Here is a 21,968-nt window from a genome sequence, read left to right as displayed (position 1 = left end):
GTCCCACAAGGCAGACTGGTCATGAAAATAAAAGCAAAACAGCAAGTTGGAGTCAAAATTGACTCAGAGGCAGGAAGCAAAGAGTAATGGTTGATGAGTGTTTGTGTGACTGGAAGGCTGTTTTCAGTGAGGTTCTACAGGGATCAGTACTCGGTCCTTTGCTTTTTGTTCTATATATCCATGGTTTGTACTTGAATGTAGGGGTTTGATTAAAAAGTTTGCAGATGATACAAAAATTGACCATGTGGTTGATAATGAAGAAGAAAGCTGTAAACTGCAGGAAGATATCAATGGACTGGTCAGGTGGGCAGAATAGTGACAAATGGAATTCAATCCGGAGAAGTGTGAGGTAATGCATTTGGAGACAGCTAACAAGGCAAGGGAATACACAATAAATGGTAGGATATTGAGAAGTATAAAGGAACAGAGGGACCTTGGAGTGCGCGTTCACAGAACCCTGAATATGGCTGGGCAGGTAGATAAGGCGTAAGGGATACTTGACTTTATTAGCCAAGGCAGAGAATATAAGAGCATGGAGGTTCTGCTGAAAATGTATAAAACACTGGTTAGGACACAGCTGGAGGACTGTGTACAGTTCTGGTCACCGCACTGTAGGAAAGATGTGGTTGTATTAGAGACGGTACAGAGGAGATTTACAAGGATGTTGTCTGGATTGGAGAATTTTAGTTCTGAGGAAATATTGGATAGGTGAGGGTTTTTTTCTTTGGAATAGAGGAGGCTGAAAGGAAACCGAATTGAAGTGCAGAAAATGATGAGGGGTCTAGATAGAGTGGATAGGAAGGACCTATTCCCCTTGGCTGAGGGGTCCATAACCAGGGGCATAGATTTTGGGGAAGAGGTAGGAAATTTAAAAGGGATTTGAGGTTAAATGTTTTCAGCCAGAGGGCGGTGGGGATCTGCAACTCACTGCCTGGGAGGGTGGTAGAGGCAGAAACCTTCAAAACAATTAAAAAGTACTTGGATATTCACGTGAAGTGCCCTAACCTACAAGGGTATTGTTACGACCGACTGCTCAAGTCAAAGCCCCACAATCAAAATATACAGTTTTGATAGTGGTGGGAGAAACACACTGTTGATTCAGTCCCGTCCCTCACAGATCGCCTGACATTTTAAACATTCCAAATTAAAGAAAGATCCAGCCAAATTGTACCATCTATTAACCCCCGAATAAGGCTAACCAAACCAGGTGTCTTTACATCAACAAATTAACTGTTTAATTAGAAAAACTAAATTCTTAAATAATAACATATAAACAGTTAAAACAGAAAAAATAGTGTCTTTGCATATTTATGATCCTGCTGAAGTGAAACCTTCCTATGTGGAATAGTCCAAGGTTGCTTGGAAGTCTTCACAGCCATCTGAACTGGGTGGGGGGGGGGGGAGGGGGGTGAGAAAATAAAAGGTTCTTCAACAGTAGAACAGTCCAGTCTAGTTCAGCAGTTGAATTGATGCTGCTCTTTTCCAGTGATAAATTTCAACAATTTCAGTTGAGTCGTGAAAGGAATTGGTTATTTTCTTTTAAGAAAGTAATCTGGCTTGATATCAGAATTCTGGTTTAAATAAACCAAGAGAGAGCTCTTTTTTCCTTCAGTATATGCTGGATGATCATCTGTGTCGGTCTCTGTTAACGGTGTCTCAAAAGCCAGTTTTTCAACTAGTTTCAAATGTCAATTGGAAACAATGTATCTCTCGATCTTCAGTCTGAGTGGCTGTATCCCGGGGCAACGAGAATACATTCTTCGACTCAGTCTCTGGAGCTTGTTGCCTTAAAGCAGCACTGCTCCTTTTCCAGCCTTAAAGGCACACTGCATTCTTCTTGGAAAAAAAATAGAGGATCTTAACACTATGGACCAAGAGCTGGAAAGCGGGATTAGGCTGGATGGCTCCTTGTCAGCCAACGAAGACATGCTGGGCCGAATGGCCTCCTTCCGTACTGTAAATTTTCAGGATTCTAATTTGAGGAGCAGCCCCTTCAGGTAACGATACAGGGGCTGTAACCTCTTACACTGAATATATACATGGCCCATGGACTCTTAAAGGCTGCAAACATCACATGCAGCCTGAGAGTGGGTGAAGCTGCTTAAAACCCTATTGTCCAGGATGCCCCATCTCCTGGGCACTCGGACCCAGTTGGGAAAAGTGTTTGTGAGGTCCTGTTCGCTCACTGTGCCCTCACCAAGATGGCTGTGCTTGCACCCTGACCCCGCCCTGTCCAAGATGGCAGCCAGTGACCCCTCTCCCCCGGACCTGTCACCAGGAGGTAAACACGGGGCCTCTTGGCCTACCCCAGGTGTATATGAAGCCTCCCAGCCCACCCATGGCTCCAATTCCTCCCCTGTACCCACAATCTCCTCTCACCTCCCGATCCACCTGGTCCATCTCAGTCCATCTCCATTACCTATGCTGGACATGCTCAGTGCACAGTTCGATCCCACGCCAATGCACTCAGCCCCTGTGGTCATTGATAAGGGACTGACCCTTATCACGGGAGTCCTGGGTAATGAATCCTCTACTGAAAGCTCCAAATATTGAATGGATGATTTTGTGTCATCCCATTGAGATCAGGGTCAGAGAGACAATGGAGAAAATTATTAAATAAATTATACAGAAACCCGAGTGCCCGGGACATCAACTATAGTGTGAAGTGCACTGGGAATTCTGTTCTTCACCCACATTTGGACTCAGGAATTAGAGGGATGTTTTCATAACTTGTAGTTGACACCAAACTGGATGATAGAACTAATAATGAGGAGGAGTGCATTGAAATCCAGGAAGACATAAACAGGCTGGCAGACTGGACAGATAAATGGGAAATGAAATTCAACATAGTGAAATGTGAACTGGTTCATTTTGGGAGGAGGAATAAGGAGGCCAGTTATTGGTTCGAATGTAAGAACTTAAATGGAGCAGAGAGATCTGGGAACAGAGTCACATAAATCACTAAAAGGAGCAACACAAGTCGATAAGAGAGCAAAGAAAGAGCTGATGTTCTTATCTCGAGGAATACAATGTAACAGCAGGGAGGGAATGTTACATTTATAGAGAACCTCACTTAGAAGGACTGTGAGCAGTTCTGGTCTCCAGATTAAAAAAGGATATTGAAGACTGAAGAAAGTGCAGAATAGATTTACAAAGATGTCACCAGAGAGGATGTTACTATCCAGCAAGATTGAGCAGGCTGGGGATCCTTTCTCCGGAAAAGAGAAGACGAGGAGGAGATCTGATAGAGGTCTTTAAAATTATCAGTCAGTCAGAACAAGGGGGCAGCAATATAAGACAGACATTAACAGGTCAAATAGAGAACTTAGGAGGAATTTCTCTACTCAGACAGTGGTGAGAATGTGGAACTCACTGCCACGTGGAGTGGTTGAAGGTGATAACAATGATGTGTTTAAGGGGAGGCTCAATACATTTATGAGGGAGAAGGGAATAGAGGGATATGGGGACAGAGTGGGACAAGGTAATCAGATTGGGAGGAGGCTCATGTGGATTATAAACAGCAGCACAGACGAGAGGGGCTGAACGGCCTGTTTCTGGGCTGTAATTCTGTGCACATTCAGCCTGGGTGGATTAATGCGCAGGTTCACTGGGCCCAGGGGTGGATTAATGAAAGTTCTGGCTCCATGTTTTAGACGATGCTGCCGAGTATTGCAGGTGATGGAGAAGAGTTTCTCTCTATCTACCCTATCAGTTTCAATTAATATCTTGAAAACTTTGATTAAATCACCCCTTAATCTTCTGAATTCCAGGGACTACAACCCTCACAGTGAGGTGATTCATTCTGGCAGAAGGAATAGGGAGAGGCAACATACACTTAATGGTACAGTTCTAAAGAGTTTGCAGGGATAGAGGGACCTGAGGGTTCATGTGCAGAGATCACTGAAAGTGGAAGGATGTATTGAGGGAACAGTTGGCAAAGCAAATGGGATCTTGGGCCTCATAAATAGAGGTATTGAACACAAAAGGAAGGAAGTTATGCTGAACATTTATAAAGCTCTGGTTAGGCAACAACTAGAGTATTGCATCCAGTTCTGGTCACCACACTTTTGGAAGGATGTGAAGGTCCTTCAGAGGGTGCAGAGATTTATCAGAATGGTTCCTGAGATGAGAGAATTTAACTACAAGGTGAAGTTGGAGGAGCTGGTGTTGTTCTCCTTGGAGCAAAGGAGATTGAGGGGAGATCTGATAGAGGTGTTGAAAATGATGACAGGTTTAGATAAGGCAGACCAAGAAAAGCTGTTCCCATTAGCTGATGATACAAGGATTAGTGGACACAGATTCAGGTTTTGAGATACAGGAGGGATGTGAGGAAGCAGTTTTTTTACACAGTGAGTGGTAATGACCTGGAACTCACTGCCTACGAGGGTGGTGGAAGTGGAGATGATCAATGATTACAAATGGAAATTGGATGGACACTTGAGGGAAATAAACCTGCAGGACTACGGGGATAGAGTGGGGGAATGGGACTGACTGGATTGTTCTACAGAGAGCTGGGATGGAATCAAAAAGCTCATTGTCCTCCTTCTGTGCTGTAATGACTCTGATTCATTTGTGTAATCTCTCCTTGTAATTTAACCCTTGGAGTCCAGGTATCATTCAGGTAAATCTACACTGCACTCCCTCCAAGGCCATTATATCCTTCCAAAGGTGTGGGGCCCAGAACTGAACACAATACTCCAGGTGTGGTCTAACCAGGGCTTTGTGTATCTCAGTGCTTTTCCAGTCTCACTGATACCTGAAATCTTTTCCCACAGACAGAACAGACAAACCTTTCTCCTTCCACATTCAAAGGCCGATGATAGTCAGGTCCTGATGTATCGAGTGACTCTTTGTCAGATCTTGATGTGATGTTTGGCTCGTGATTCCCCATCTGTATATCCCCTGCTTCTAAGCCCCTGTAAAAGGAGTTTACAAAAACCATCACTGTCAGTCCAGGATAGAAATTCACAACATTCTCTCCTCCTGCTTTCTGGCCCAGGATGACTGTACATGCACCCTGCTGTACATTGTCCTGAGGGAGGCCACACACCAGCCTGGATTCACGTCTGCGACTGCAGAAACGCCTGTGTATTACCCGATCAAATCTCCGATCACTATTGCTCAGTCAGCTTTGTGACCCTCTGTGAAGCTGATCCAACTGTGCTGCCATGGCCTTGACTCTGGCTGCACTCCTTAGATGAACCATCACTTTCATCAGTATTCAGAACTGAATACTGGTTGGAGAGTGAGATGCACTCAGGGTTCTCCTGCATTCCCTGCCTATTTCTTCTTGACTGTCAGTTGGCCACCCATTGCCTCTCTCCCTGCATACTCTGAAGCTGCAGGGTGACCATATCTATAAACGTGCTGTCCACAAAGCTCTCACCTCATGGATGCACCGCAGTGACACCAGCTGCAGTTCATGCTCTGAAAACCGGAGCTCGAGCTGCTGCAACTTGTTTTATCTTCATCCATGCGATGTGGGTGTTGCTGGCTCGGCCAGTATTTATTGCCCATCCCAAACTGCCCTTGACAACGGAGAGGCTCGCTCGGCCATTTCAGAGGGCATTTCAGAGTCAGCCACATTGCTGTGGATCTGGAGTCACATGTAGGCCAGACCAGGTAAGGACAGCAGATTTCCCATCTCATGAACCAGATGGCTTTTTAATTGCAGATTTATTAATTGAATTTAAAGTTCACCATCTGCCGTGGTGGGATTCGAACCCATGTTCCAGTGACATTACCCCGATGTCACCACCTCCCCCAATGATACTTCCTACACAAATGGTTATCTAGAGTTGGCACATTACACAGGATGTGCACTCCAGAGGTCGGAGCAGCCCCATCATTGGCAGGAATTTGGGACTTGTAACTGCAAAGGATTTTGTCATCAAAAAGGACTGTGTAATGTATCAGTGTGGTGTGAGATATTCAAGTGTTGAATAAGTAAAGAAAATATCTTTGTAAATAGCTGACACCACAATTTACAATCAAAGTGCTATTTAGGTAATTGTGGATTTCTTTTAGTTTAGTTATTAAAACAAAAGACTGAAAATGTGAAATCTTGTGTAATTTATTAGTGTGGTCTGGGGATTCAGATCTCATATTTTTCATATTGACAATCTGTGAGGTCGGAACAACTGGAATGGGATGAACAGATACAATGGGCAGAATGGCCTCCTCCTGTGCTGGAAATAGAGTCAGAGAGTTATCCAGCACAGAAACAGGCCCTTCGGCCCATCGTGTCCGTGCCGGTCATCAAGCACCTAACTATTCTAATCCCATTTTCCAGCACTTGGCCCATAGTCTTGTCTGCTTTGGTGTTTCAAGTGCTCATCTAAATACTTGTTAAATGTTGTGAGGGTTCCGGCCTCTACCACCTCTTCAGGCAGTGCTTTTCAGATTCCAACCACCCTCTGGGTGAAATTTTTTTTCCACAAATCCCCTCTAAACCTGCTGCCCCTCACCTTAAAATAAATGTCTCCTGGTTATTGACACCTGCAAGAAGGGAAAATGTTTCTTCCGATCTGACCTATCAATGCCCCTCATAAATTTGAATACCTCAATCATATCCCCCTTCAGCCTTCTCTGCTCTCATGAAAACAACCCCAGCCTTTTCAGTCTCTCTTCACACCTGAAATGCTCCAGCCCAGGCAACATCCTTGTGATACTTCTCTGCACCCTCTCCAGTGCAATCACATCCTTCCTCTTGTGTGGTGCCTAGAACTGTACACAGTACTCCAGCTGTGGCCTAACTAGCGTTTTATACAGTTCCACCATAACCTCCCTGCTCTTATATTCTATGCCTCAGCTGATAAAGGCAAGTATCCCATATGCCTTCCAAACCACCTTATCTACCTGTGCTGCTGCCTTCAGTGATCTATGGACAAGTACACCAAGGACCCTCTGACCTTCAGTACTTCCTGGGGTCCTACCATCCATTGTATATTCCCTTGCCTTGTTAGTCCTCCCAAAATGCATCACCTCACACTTCTCAGGATTAAATTCCATTTGCCACTGCTCTGCCCATCTATATCGTCCCGTAATCTAAGGCTTTCCTCCTCACTATTTACGACACCACCAATTTTCGTGTCAACTGCGAATTTACTTATCATACCTCCAATATTCACGTCTAAATCATTAATGTACACTACAAACAGCAAGGGTCCGTGTACCGATCCCTGCGGTACACCACTGGTCTCAGGTTTTCACTCGCAAAAACAACCCTCGACCGTCACCCTCTGCCTCCTGCCACTGAGCCAATTTTGGATCCAATTTGCCAAATTGCCCTGGATCCCATGGGCTCTGACCTTCTTAACCACTCTCCCATGTGGGACCTTATCAAAAGCTTACTGAAGTCCATGTAGACTACATCAACTGCTTTCCCCTCATCTACACACCTCGTCACTGCATTGAAAAATTCAATCAAGTTCGTTAGACACGATGTCCCCCTGACAAAGCCATGTTGACTATCCCTGATTAATCCCTGCCTCTCCAAGTGGAGATTAATCCTGTCCCTCAGAATTTTTTCCAATATTTTCCCAACCACTGATGTTAGACTCACTGGCCTGTTAGTACCTGGTTTATCCCTGCTACCCTTCTTGATAATGGCACCACATTCGTAGTCCTCCAGTCCTCTGGTACCTCTCCTGTGACCAGAGAGGATCTGAAAATTTATGTCAGAGCCCTTGCTATCTCCTCCCTTGCCTCACATCACAGCCTGGGATACATTTCATCTGGGACTGGGGATTTATCCACTTTTAAGCCGGCTAAAACAGCTAATACTTCCTCACTTTCAATGCTAATATGTTCAAGTGTATCACAATCCCCCTCCCTGATCTCTACACCTACATCATCCTTCTCCATAGTGAACAGATGCAAAGTAATCATTTAAAACCTCACCTCTGTCCTCCGGCTCCACACACAGATTTGCACTTTGGTCCCTAATGGGCCCCACTCTTTCACTGGTTATCCGCTTGCCCTTAATATACTTAGAAAATGCCTTAGCAGTTTCCTTGATCGTGCCTGCCAGTGTTTTTTCATGCCTCCTCTTTGCTCTCCTTATTCCTTTTTTTTGTACCCCCGCTACACTTTTTATACTCCTCTAGTACCTCTGCTGTTTTCAGCACTTTGAATCTGCCATAAGCCTCCTTTTATTTTCCTGATCCAATCCTCTATATCCCTTGACATCCAGAGTTCCCTGGACTTGTTGGTCCTCCCCTTCACCTTTACGGGTGCATGTTGCCTCTGAACCTTCACTATTTCCTCTCTGAAAGACTCCCACTGGTCTGATGTCGACTTTCCTACAAGTAGCTGCTCCCAGTTCACTTTGGCCAGATCCTGTTTTATCATGTTGAAATCGGCCTTCCCCCAATTCAGTACTTTTATTTCCAGCCCGCCTTTGTCTTTTTCTTACAGAGTTATGATCACTATCCCCGAAATGCACCCCCACTGACACTTCTACCACTTGTCCAGCATCATTCCCCAGGATTAGGTCCAGTACTGCGCCTTTTCCTGTTGGACTTTCAAGGTACTGGCTCAAAAAAGTCTCCTGTATATATTTTAAGAATTCCGCCCCCTTTAAGTCTTTTACACTAAGACCATCCCAGTTGATATCAGGTAAGTTGAAATCCTCTACTATTATTACTCCATTATTTTTACACCTCTCAGAGATTTGCCTACATATCTGCTCCTCTATCTCTCCCTGACTGTTTGGAGGCCTGCAGTACACACCCAGCCAAGTGATTGCCCCCTTTTTGTTTTTAAGTTTGACTCATCTGGCCTCATTTGAAGAACCTTGTCAGACATCTTCCCTCCTTACTGCAGTAATTGACTCCTTGATCAACAGTGCAATGCGACCTCCTCTTTTATCCTTTCTCCTGCCATACCTGAAGATTCCATAGCCTGGAATATTGAGTTGCCAGTCCTGCCCTTCCCTCAACCATGTCTCTGTGATAGCAACAATATCATAATCCCATGTGCTAATCAACGCCCTCAATTCATCTGTCTTGCATTAAAATAAATGCAATCCAGCCTTGCATTTGTCACTTGTGCCTTAACAGGTCTATATTTGCTCTGCCTAACAGACTGACTCAGTTTCTCTTCTATATTTGACTGAGCATCACCCACTCCGATACCTCCACTCTGTATCCCATTCCTCTGCCAAATGTGTTTAAACTGCCCCCAACAGCACTCGTAAACCTCCCAACAAGGATGTTCGTCCAACTTGTACAGGTCCCACCTTTGCCAGAAACAGACCCAATGATCCAGGAAGCTAAAGCCCTCCCTCCTGCACCATCTCTTCAGCCACGCATTCATCTGCTCTATCCTCCTATTCCTATACTCACTAGCATGTGGCACTGGAGTAATCCAGAGATTACAACCTTTGAGGTCCTGCTTTTTAATCTGCTACCGAGCTCCCTAAATTCTTGTTTCAGGTCCTCATCTTCTTTTTACCTCCGTCGTTGGTACCAATGTGTTCCACGACCTCTGACTGTTCACCCCCCCTTCAGAATGTCCTGCAGCCATTCCGTGACTAACTTGACCCTGGCACCGGGGAGGCAACATACCATCCTGAAGTCACGTTTGTCACCACAGAAATGCCTATCTGTATCCCTTACGATAGAATCCATTATCAGTATAGTTCTTCCAGTCCTTTTCCTCCCCTGCTGTGCAGCAGAGCCATGCGTGGTAACACAAACTTGGCTGTTGCTGCTTTCCCCTGGGAGGTCATTCCCCCCAACAGTATCCAAAGTAGTATATCTGTTTGAGAGGGGGATGGCCACAGGGGACTCCTGCACTACCTGTCTGCGCCTACCACTCCATCTGGTGGTCACCCATCTCATTTCTGCCTGTGCAGCCATTACCTGCAGTGTGACCACCTCTCTAAACGTGCTATCCACAACGTCCTCAGCATCGCGGATGCTCCACAGTGAATCCACCTGCAGCTCCAGCTCCGTAATGCGGGTAGTCAGTAGCTGCAGCTGGATCCACTTCCTGCACACATGGTCGTCAGGGACACTGGAAGCATCCCTGATTTCCCATATAGCGCAGGAGGAGCATATCACGGGGCTGAGCTCTCCTGCCATGACTTACCTTTAGATTAATTAGTTACTCCCTTTAAAAAATATTAATTACACGAGAGGCTTGTTCTACTCCAAACACTACCCACGACAATCTAAATTACTCTAATTAAAAAAGAACACACTCTTAGTACTCACTTTATCACTCGAGGTCTTTTTTCATACAAAAAACAACTTTCCCCTTATTTTTTAAAGCTAATTAAATTGACCAACAGTTGTTACTTACCCAACCAATCACAAACAAAGAATTGTGATATAGTTCCAAGTCAGGATAGTGAGTGACTTGGAGGGGAACTTGCAGGTGGTGATGTCCCAATGAGTCTGTTGTCTTTGTCCTTCGAAGAGGAACAGGTCACGTGTTTGGAACAAAGCACAAAGAGAACAAAGAACAGTTCAGCACAGGAACAGGCCATTCAGCCCTCCAAGCCTGCGCCGATCTTGATGCCTGCCGAAACTAACATCTTCTGCACTTCCGGGGCCCATATCCCTCTATTTCCTTCCTATTCATATATTTGTCAAGATGTCTCTTAGACATCGCTATCGTATCTGCTTCCACCACCTCCCCTGGCAGCAAGTTCCAGGCACTCACCACCCTCTGTGTAAAAAACTTGCCTCGCACATCCCCCCTAAACTTTGCCCCTTGCACCTTAAACCTATGTCCCCTCGTAACTGACTCTTCCACCCTGAGAAAAAGCTTCTGACTATCCACTCTGTCCATGCCACTCATAACTTTGTAAACCTCGATCATGTCCTCCCTCCACCTCCGTCGTTCCAGTGAAAACAATCCGAGTTTTTCCAACCTCTCCTCATAGCTAATACCCTCCAGACCAGGCAACATCCTGGTGAACCTCCTCTGTACCCTCTCCAAAGCTTCCACGTCCTTCTGGTAGTGTGGTGACCAGAATTGCACGCAATATTCTAAGTGTGGCCTAACTAAGGTTCTGTACAGCTGCAGCATGACTTGCCAATTTTTACACTCTATGCCCCGACCGATGAAGGCAAGCATGCCGAATGCCTTCTTGACTGCCTTATCCACCTGCGTTGCCACTTTCAGTGACCTGTGGACCTGTACGCCCAGATCTCTCTGCCTGTCAATACTCCTAAGGGTTCTGCCATTTATTGTATACTTCCCACCTGTATTAGATCTTCCAAAATGCATTACCTCACATTTGTCCGGATTAAACACCATCTGCCATTTCTCCGCCCAAGTCTCCAACCGATCTATATCCTGCTGTATCCTCTGACAATCCTCATCATTATCCGCAACTCCACCAACCTTTGTGTCGTCCGCAAACTTACTGATCAGACCAGCTACATTTTCCTCCAAATCATTTATATATACTACAAACAGCAAAGGTCCCAACACTGATCCCTGCGGAACACCACTGGTCACATCCCTCCATTCAGAAAAAGACCCACCCACTGTTACCCTCTGTCTTCGATGACCGAGCCAGTTCTGTATCCATCTTGCCAGCTCACCTCTGATCCCGTGTGACTTCATCTTTTGCACCAGTCTTCCATGCGGGACCTTGTCAAAGGCTTTACTAAAGTCCATATAGACAACATCCACCGCCCTTCCTTCATCAATCATCTTCGTCACTTCCTCAAAAAACTCAATCAAATTAGTAAGACACAACCACCCCTTCACAAAACCATGCTGACTCTCGCTAATAAGTGCATTTGTTTCCAAATGGGAGTAAATCCTGTCCCGAAGAATCCTCTCCAATAGCTTCCCTACCACTGACGTAAGGCTCACCGGCCTAAAATTTCCTGGATTATCCTTGCCACCCTTCTTAAACAAAGGAACAACATTGGCTATTCTCCAGTCCTCTGGGACCTCACCTGTAGCCAATGAGGATGCAAAGATTTCTGTCAAGGCCCCAGCAATTTCTTCCCTTGCCTCCCTCAGTATTCGAGGGTAGATCCCATCAGGCCCTGGGGACTTATCTACCTTAATGCTTTGCAAGACACCCAACACCTCCTCCTTTTTGATAATGAGATGACTGAGACTATCTGCACTCCCTTCCCGAGGCTCATCATCCACCAAGTCCTTCTCTTTGGTGAATACTGATGCAAAGTACTCATTTAGCACCTCGCCCATTTCCTCTGGCTCCACGCATCGATTCCCATCTCTGTCCTTGAGTGGGCCAACCCTTTCCCTGGTTACCCTCTTGCTCTTTATATATGTATAAAAAGCCTTGGGATTTTCCTTAATCCTGTTTGCCAATGACTTTTCATGTCCCCTTTTAGCCCTCCTAACTCCTTGCTTAAGTTCCTTCCTACTGTCTTTATATTCCTCTAGTGCTTCATCTGTTTCGCGCCTTCCAGCCCTTACAAATGCTTCCTTTTTTTTTGATTCGGCTCACAATATCCCGTGTTATCCAACCTTCCCGAAACTTGCCAAACTTGTCTTTCTTCCTCACAGGAACATGCTGGTCCTGGATTCTAATCATCTGACGTTTGAAAGACTCCCACATGTCAGATGTTGATTTACCCTCAAACAGCCGTCCCCAATCTCAATTTGTCAGTTCCTGCCTAATATTGTTATAATTAGCCTTCCCCCAATTTAGCACCTTCACCCGAGAACTACTCTTATCCTTATCCACAAGTACCTTAAAACTTATGGAATTATGGTCACTGCTCCCGAAATGCTCCCCCACTGAAACTTCGACCACCTGGCCGGGCTCATTCCCCAATGGCAGGTCCAGAATGGCCCCATCCCTAGTTGGACTATCTACATACTGTTTCAAGAAGCCCTCCTGGATGCTCCTCACAAATTCTGCCCCATCCAAGCCCCTAGCATTAAGTGAGTCCCAGTCAATATTGGGGAAGTTAAAATCATCCACCACTACAACCCTGTTACCTTTACATCTTTCCAAAATCTGTCTACATATCTGCTCCTCTACCTCCCACTGGCTGGTGGGAGGCCTGTAGTAAACCCCCAACATCATGACTGCTCCCTTCCTATTCCTGAGCTCCACCCATATTGCCTTGCTGCATGACCCCTCTGAGGTGTCCTCCCGCAGTACAGCTGTGATATTCTCCTTAACCAGTAATGCAACTCCCCCACCCCTTCTACATCCCCCTCTATCCCACCTGAAGCTTCTAAAGCTTGGAACATTTAGCTGCCAATCCTGCCCTTCCCTCAACCAAGTCTCTGTAATAGCAACATCATATTTCCAAGGACTAATCTAAGCTCTAAGTTCATCTGCCTTACCTGTTATACTTCTCGCATTGAAACAAATGCACTTCAGACCACCAGTCCCGCTGTGCTCAGCAACATCTCCCTGCCTGCTCTTCCTCCTGGCCTTATTTACTATGTCCTCCTCATTTACTTCACTAGCTGTCCTACTGCTCTGGTTCCCACCTCCCTGCCACACTAGTTCAAACCCTCCCGAATGACACTAACAAACCTTGCAGCCAGGATATTAGTGCCCCTCCAGTTTAGATGCAACCCGTTCCTTCTTGTACAGATCCCATCTGTCCCTGAAGAGAGCCCAATGGCCCAGATATCTGAAACCCTCCCTGCTACACCAGCTGCTCAGCCACATGTTTAGCTGCACTATCTTCCTATTTCTAGCCTCACTGGCACGTGGCACAGGGAGTAATCCAGAGATTACAACCCGAGAGGTCCTGTTTTTTTAACTTACTACCGAACTCCCTAAACTCCCCCTGCAGGACCGCATCACTCTTCCTGCCTATGTCATTGGTACCGATGTGTACCACAACCTCTGGCTGTTCACCCTCCCCCTTCAGAATGCCCTCTGTCCATTCAGAGACATCCTTGACCCTGGCACCAGGGAGGCAACATAACATCCTGGAGTCTCTTTCACTTCCACAGAAGCGTCTATCTGTGCCCCTGACTATAGAGTCCCCTCTAATTATTGCTCTTCTGCGCTTTGTCCCTCCCTGCTGAACAACAGTGCCAACAGTGGTGCCACTGCTCTGGCTGCTGCTGTTTTCCCCTGATAGGCCATCCCCCCCAACAGTATCCAATACGGTATGCTTGTTAGAGAGGGGGATAGCCACAGGGGATTCCTGCACTGACTGCCTCCCCCTTCTAGCAGTGACCCATCTATCTGCCTGCACTTTGGGTGTAACCACTTCTCTAAAACTCCCGTCTATGACCCTTTCCGTCATCTTGAAAATTTCCCGTGATATCACTCAAAGTCCTTTTTCTCCATCTTTCGAGTCTCAGCGCACGCCGAGAGACACAGGGAGCCTGTCGCCGCTCTGGATCAGCTTCCTCACAGGTCCGCCAGTCGTCGCTCCGCTCCCAGGTAAGTAAGGGCCTCAAGCCCCGATCTTTACTTATTAGAACATTACAGCGCAGTACAGGCTCTTCAGCCCTCGATGTTGCGCAGACCTGTGAAACCATCTGACCTACATTATTCCATTTTCATCCATATGTCTATCCAATGACCACTTAAATGCCCTTCAAGTTGGCGAGTCTACTACTGTTGCAGGCAGGGCGTTCCACGCCCCTACTACTCTCTGAGTAAAGAAACTACCTCTGACATCTGTCCTATATCTATCACCCCTCAACTTAAAGCTATGTCCCCTCGTGTTTGCCATCAACATCCGAGGAAAAAGACTCTCACTATCCACCCTATCTAACCCTCTGATTATTTTATATGTCTCTATTAAGTCACCTCTCCTCCTCCTTCTCTCCAACGAAAACAACCTCAAGTCCCTCAGTCTTTCCTCGTAAGACCTTCCCTCCATACCAAGCAACATCCTAGTAAATCTCCTCTGCACCCTTTCCAAAGCTTCCACATCCTTCCTATAATGCGGTGACCAGAACTGCACGCAATACTCCAGGTGCGGTCTCACCAGAGTTTTGTACAGCTGCAGCATGACCTCGTGGCTCCGAAACTCGATCCCCTGACTAATAAAAGCTAACATACCATATGCCTTCTTAACAGTCCTATTAACCTGGGCAGCAACCTTCAGGGATTTATGCACCTGGACACCAAGATCTCTCTGTTCAGCTACACTACCAAGAATCTTCCCATTAGCCCAGTACTCTGCATTCCTGTTACTCCTTCCAAAGTGAATCACCTCGCACCTTTCCGCATTAAACTCCATTTGCCATCTCTCAGCCCAGCTCTGCAGCCTATCTATGTCCCTCTGTACCCTACCACATCCTTCGGCACTATCCACAACTCCACCGACCTTAGTGTCATCTGCAAATTTACTAACACACCCTCCTACACCGTCTTCCAGGTCATTTATAAAAATGACAAACAGCAGTGGCCCCAAAACAGATCCTTGCGGTACACCACTAGTAACTAAACTCCAGAATGAACATTTGCCATCAACCATCACCCTCTGTCTTCTTTCAGCTCGCCAATTTCTGATCCAAAGCTCTAAATCACCTTCAACCCCATACTTCCGTATTTTCTGCAATAGCCTACCATGGGGAACCTTATCAAACGCCTTACTGAAATCCATATACACCACATCCACTGCTTTACCCTCATCCACCTGTTTGGTCACCTTCTCGAAAAACTCAATAAGGTTTGTGAGGCACGACCTACCCTTCACAAAACCGTGCTGACTATCGCTAATGAACTTATTCTTTTCAAGATGATTATAAATCCTGTCTCTTATAACCTTTTCCAACATTTTACCCACAACCGAAGTAAGGCTCACAGGTCTATAATTACCAGGGCTGTCTCTACTCCCCTTCTTGAACAAGGGGACAACATTTGCTATCCTCCAGTCTTCCGGCACTATTCCTGTCGACAATGACGACATCAAGATCAAGGACAAAGGCTCTGCAATCTCCTCCCTAGCTTCCCAGAGAATCCTAGGATAAATCCCATCTGGCCCAGGGGACTTATCTATTTTCACACTTTCCAAAATTGATAACACCTCCTCCTTGTGAACCTCAATCCCATTTAGCCTAGTAGCCTGAACCTCAGTATTCTCCTCGACAACATTTTCTTTCTCTACTGTAAATACTGACGCAAAATATTCATTTAACACTTCCCCTACCTCCTCTGGTTCCACACACAACTTCCCACTACTATCCTTGATTGGCCCTAATCTAACTCTAGTCATTCTTTTATTCCTGATATACCTACAGAAAGCCTTAGGGTTTTCCCTGATCCTATCCGCCAATGACTTCTCGTGTCCTCTCCTTGCTCTTCTTAGCTTTCCCTTTAGATCCTTCCTGGCTAGCTTATCGCCTGCCATGTTTTCTGTTTACTATCGCACAGGATGTGCACTGCAGAGGTTGGAGCAGCCCTGCAATTCCTCTGGCTATTAGATAATAAACTTGCTACTACAAGCGGCGCAGTGGTTAGCACCACAGCCTCACAGCTCCAGTGAGTCTGGGTACTGCCTGTCCGGAGTTTGCAAGTTCTCCCTGTGACCGCGTGGGTTTCTGCTGGGTGCTCCGGTTTCCTCCCACAGCCAAAGATTTGCAGGTTGATAGGTAAATTGGCGATTGTAAATTGCCACTAGTGTTCAGAGATACAGCACTGAAACAGGCCCTTCGGCCCACTGAGTCTGTGCCGACCATCAACCACCCATTTATACTAATCCTACACTGATCCCACATTCCTACCACATCCCCACCTGTCCCTATATTTCCCTACCACCTACCTATACTAGGGGCAATTTATAATGGTCAATTTACCTACCGACCTGCAAGTCTTTTGGCTTGTGGGGGAAAACCGGAGCACCCGGAGAAAACCCACGCAGACACAGGGAGAACTTGCAAACTCCACACAGGCAGTGAACCCGGGTCGCTGGAGCTGTGAGACTGCAGTGCTAACCACTGCGCCACTGTGCCGGTAGGTGGTCGGGGAATTGAGGGGATGTGATAGGAATATGGGATTAATGTAGGATTAATATAAATGGCTGGTCAATGGTCGGCACAGACTCGGTGGGCCGAAGGGCCTGTTTCAATGCTGTATCTCTAAATAAATAAATAATAAACCTCAATACTTAAAAATAAAAGACGGCTCACCGGCTACTCACTTCCCTTCTATTGGTGTCAGTTACATCTCAGGAAGCTGCCCCTTATTCTGATGAAAACTGGAATGTTTAATTTCCAGCTCCTTGGACAAACTTCCGAACTCTGGAGAAAGGGAAACAAAGTTCCAAAACTTACCAGCCAATCAACTCACAGGCTTCCTGACTCGGAGGAAACGGGAGAAGAAACTGGGAAGTGGCGGCGCTGATAGAGAAGTCGCTGCACCATCACTTCAACGTGGCCCCCCCCGGGGTTCTCGGCGCACGTTCGCCGAACCCGGCGGCTCTGATTCGGGGCCTGAGAGCCGCTGAAACTCGGTGTGACTGAGGCTGCCCTCAACTTCCGGGAGCCGCACCACGCATGCTCGGCGCAGACAAGCGGACACCGTGGGGCGGAGCCTTCTGACGCCTGCGTGTTGCGGTTCTTGGGGTGGAGACAGGCCGTATTTCTGCGCGCGGTGCATTCTGGCCAGTATAGGCTGCCATTTACCAGTCGGAGAATGGACGGGAAGTTCATGTTTTATACTCAGAAAAATAAAATGGTATAAAACAGCGAACATATATTAACGACGCGTTTGCTGGCAACGTAACCAAATAGGTGCTGCATCAATGGTACATGCGCAAATGCAGCCTCATCGAGGAGGAAAGATGGCGCTGCTGAATTTGACACAAAACACGAATTAAATCCAAACCGCCTCAATGGTCGCATTCAGGTCCCTGCTCCCTTCCATGATCACCGCTTCAATCACCGCATTCAGTTTCATGCTCAATCACAGCTTATCTTCCCCGCTCCCTCCGATGCCCTTTGACTCGTCATTTTCAATGACTCTCCGCTCTCCCACTCCCTTCCAGCGCTTATCTTGGGAAGTTCAATGGCGGGGCTTCAACCCAACATTATCGGCGTGAAAAAAAAATGTTCACGGTTCACGGCATTGGAGTCCAGGCATGCGCAGTGCCGAACTGCTTTTCGCGGAAGCGCAATGCCAAGCAGTGTGAGTGATGGCGGCGTACAAGGTCCTTGTGAGTTGCATCACACACTACACCCTCTTTTCCTCCGAGGATGTTTCACTGGAGTTGTGTTGCTGAGTGTTTCGAAACTCTGTCTGCTAGAGCTGGAGGAGATTATAGAGATAGTGAGGTGTGAGGGTATGGAGAGATTTGAAAGCAAGGATGAGGATTTTAAAATTGAGGTGCTATTTAACTGGGAGCCTGTGTAGGCCAGTGAGCACAGTTGTGATGGGTGAACAGGACTTGGTTCGAGTAACGACACAGGCAGCAGAGTTTTGGATGATCTAAAGTTTATGGAGGGTAGAATGTGGGATGCTGGCCAGGAATGTGTTAGAATAGTCAATTTGAGAGGTAACAAATACATGGATGTAAGTTTCAGAGGCAGATGAGCTGAGACAGTGGTGAAGTCTGGCGATGTTACTGAGGTGGAACTAGGCAGTCTGAGTGATGGTGCTGATATGCAGTTGGAAGCTCATCTTGGGGTCAAATATGATACTAAGGTTATGAATGGTCTGGTTTAGCCTGAGACAGTTGCCAGGGAGAGGGATAAAGTTGGTGCCGAGGGAGTGAAGTTCGTGGCAGGAAGTGAAGACTTCCCAATCTTTAATTGGAGGAAATTTCTGTTCATCCAGTACTGGATGTCAGACAGTCAGGATGGTGTGTGACTTGGAGGGGAACTTTGAGGTGATGGTGTTCACATACACCTGCTGTCCTGGTCCTTCTAGATGATGGAAGTTGAGGGTTTGGGAGGTTCTGTTCAAAGTTCTGGTCCAATTGTACAGACAAAAAATCACCCTCCACTCTTTTTTTTCCTCTCCCTCCTTCCTCCTATAGAGGGCAGAGTCTTGTGTAGGTCCAGACTAGTTGGCAGGTTCCCTTCCCTGAAGGACATTATTGAACCAAATGGGGTTGTACATCAATCCAGCAGCTTTCATGGTCACTTTTTCCTATTGCCAATCCCATGAATTACCAGATTCATTCAGCTCCATTTCACAACGTGCCTTTGTGTTTTTGTGGCTTCTCTCACAGACATTTTTTCCATTTTCAAGCAATTTCACAGGGTTTTAGAAGAGGAGGATTTGCAGTTGTGAAATGCAAAGCAAACATTTGATCGGGTTCTGAAGGACTTGCCCAATTTATCGTAAATCAAATATTGAACATGGAAGGAAAAAGCACTGATCACAGTGGGGAGAAACTGTACACGTGTTGTGTGTGTGGAAGAGGTTTCAGCCGATCATTGAGCTTGTCGAAACACAAGTGCAGTCACACTGGGAACAAACCATGTAAATATGGGAACTGTGGAAAGGTTTGAATTATCCATTTGAGCTGGAAACCCATCCATGCAGTCACACTCTGGAGAGGCTGTTCACTTGCTCTGAGTGTGGGAAGGGATTCACTCAGTCATCCTACCTGCTGACACACCAGCGAGTTCATACTGGGGAGAGACCTTTTAAATATCCAGATTGTGGGAATTGCTATAAATGTTCTACTGAACTGATGTCTCATCAACGTGTTCACACTGAGGAGAGACCGTTTAGGTGTTCTTATTGCAGGGCTGGGTTCAAGCAATCATCTCAACTCACTGTACACCAGCGCACTCACACTGCAGAGAGACCGTTCATCTGCTCTGTGTGTGGGAAAGGATTCATTCCTTCATCCCACCTGCTCAGACACCAGCGAGTTCACACTGGGGAGAGGCCGTTCACCTGTTCAGAACACAGTGGGGATTCACTACTTCATTCCATCTTCTGACACACCAACGAGCTCTCACTCGAGAGAGGGCATTCTCCTGCTCTGAGTATGGGAAGGGATTCACTCAGTCATCCAACCGGCTGACACACCAGCGAGTTCACACTGGGGAGAGGCCGTTCACCTGCTCAGAGTGTGAGAAGAGATTCACTACTCCATCCCATCTTGTGACACACCAGCGAGTTCACACTGGGGAGAGGCCATTCACCTGCTCAGAGTGTGAGAAGAGATTCACTATTTCATCCAACCTGCTGACACACCAGCGAGTTCACAAGTCACTCAGGGCGGAGAAATGTCCATGAAACAGCAGATTTCCAACATTGGGATTTTGGAAATCCACCAATAGGTTCTCCCTTTCCGGCCGTGACCGGCTTTGACAAAAATTAAAGCAATCAGTTCTGATGTTCTTTTTTTAAAGTTGACCAAATACAAAACAGCTCGGTGGTCTTTTTACCTGTTTTTAAGTTGTGTTTATTGTTTAGACTCGGTGGAAAGGAACTTGAAGCAGGATAGTCAGTGGGTGGATCTGCATACTCCTCCACAATTTCTGTGTGTTAGTGTTCTGTAAATTTCCAAAAAGAAGGCGTGTTTATACACAGACCAATTCCCAATGTTTGTTTTTGGCTTCATGGGATATCTTAGCAGAGACCACCTGAGACCTGACACAGCTCATTTGACATGGCTTAAAATTAATGGTGCAGGATCAGTAGCTGGCAAGTCGCTGGTCTGCAGCAAAAACATTGGTCTGTCAATAGGAATTTGAAACTTACTTCCATTTACATTTGAATATTTTGAAGACAGAGGTAGATAGATTCTTGATAAGCAAGGAGGTGGAACGTTATCGGGGGCAGTTGGAAATGTGGAGTAATCAGTTCAGACATGAACTTATTGAATGACAGAGCAGGCTTGAAGGGCTGAGTGGCCGACTCCTGCTCCTAATTTGTATGTTTAGACACACACTGCTGTGTACATACAAAGTAATTTCTGAAAACACTGTACAAACTGGTTACTGAATGTGAATATCCTGCAGTGAGCATGAGTTGTATAAACTTCATATGTCCTGTGCATTGCAGCAACTGAAGTGATCTGGAATTTCCACTTATCGGTTTGCTCAGGTGTATGGCTGAATTCCATTCATTGTTCATCTCCACTTTCACTGTCTACTGTCCCAGTCACACTGTCAACCTTGAGTCACTGTGAAGCTGGTTTTTGCACCTTAGTGATGCAAAGCAAGGAGTATAACTCTGGCCATCTTTTTTCAATGTGTGGTTTGACATTGCTTAAGATTATCTGGAAAAGCTGTCGTGCACCTGGTCTTGCTTTCTGCTTCGTTCAGGTGATTAACACAGCACAAAGTAAGAAAAATGACCCCACTTATCGTCAAGTGTCTGGATTGTCAATGTCTGTTAAATGTTTAGTTTTTATTAATTTATATACCTACTGATTTTTGCACGTCACTTACCAAGGTGCCAGAATGTGCAGTCTAGTATGCTTCTAAATGTTGCTTTCCAGTGAAGTTTACACATCTTCACAGAACACCTTTTACATGAAAAATCTATAAATAGGCAGAAGCAGGACATTGAAAACATGAAGCTCTGTAAAACCAATTATCAGCTGTCAGGTAAGTCTCATGAAATTGCATTCTGAGTTGTGTAATTTTATTCATTACATATGCAAAATTGTACACAATTACCATTACACAACTAGTTTGCTTCATTAAAAGTGCTATAATTACATGATTCCTTGTCAGAAAAAAATTCAGACTTTTTGTCTTCAGCCACTAATTTTCAGACTTTTTGATCTTTGGCCACTCACCCTTGCATTTGTTACTTGTTTTTGTGAAATACTCTCTCTATATTCGCTCAACTGCTGGTTAACTCTGATTACATTTATATGTGTTTTTTTCATTCATTCATGGAGTGTGGGCGTCGCTGGCCAGGCCAGCATTTACTGCCCAGCCCTAATTGCCCTTAAGAAGGTGGTGGTGAGCTGCCTTCTTGAACCGCTGCAGTCCATGTGAGGTAGGTACACCCACAGTGCTGTTCGGAAGGAAGTTCCAGGATTTTGACCCAGCGACAGTGAAGGAATGGTGGTATAGTTCCAAGTAAGGATGGTGTGTGACTTGGAGGGGAACTTGCAGGTGGT

General features: G+C 46.0%; 1 protein-coding gene across 1 annotated transcript in view; it reads left to right on the top strand.

Annotated features, from left to right (window-relative positions):
* Positions 1 to 20,125, top strand: part of LOC137362234 (zinc finger protein 420-like) — a 36,200-nt gene extending 16,075 nt beyond the window's left edge. Inside the window, exons 3-5 of the mRNA XM_068026671.1 lie at positions 4,828 to 4,835; positions 19,455 to 19,774; positions 19,855 to 20,125. Of these exons, the coding sequence (XP_067882772.1) occupies positions 4,828 to 4,835; positions 19,455 to 19,774; positions 19,855 to 20,125 (599 nt within the window). The remainder of the gene's footprint in view (positions 1 to 4,827; positions 4,836 to 19,454; positions 19,775 to 19,854) is intronic.
* The last annotated feature ends 1,843 nt before the right edge of the window (positions 20,126 to 21,968 follow it).

The sequence above is a fragment of the Heterodontus francisci genome, unplaced genomic scaffold (genome assembly GCF_036365525.1).
Source record: "Heterodontus francisci isolate sHetFra1 unplaced genomic scaffold, sHetFra1.hap1 HAP1_SCAFFOLD_526, whole genome shotgun sequence".
Lineage (NCBI taxonomy): Eukaryota > Metazoa > Chordata > Chondrichthyes > Heterodontiformes > Heterodontidae > Heterodontus > Heterodontus francisci.
The sequence above is the reverse complement of the archived record's forward strand: the minus strand, read 5'-3'. Positions and strand labels throughout refer to the sequence as shown.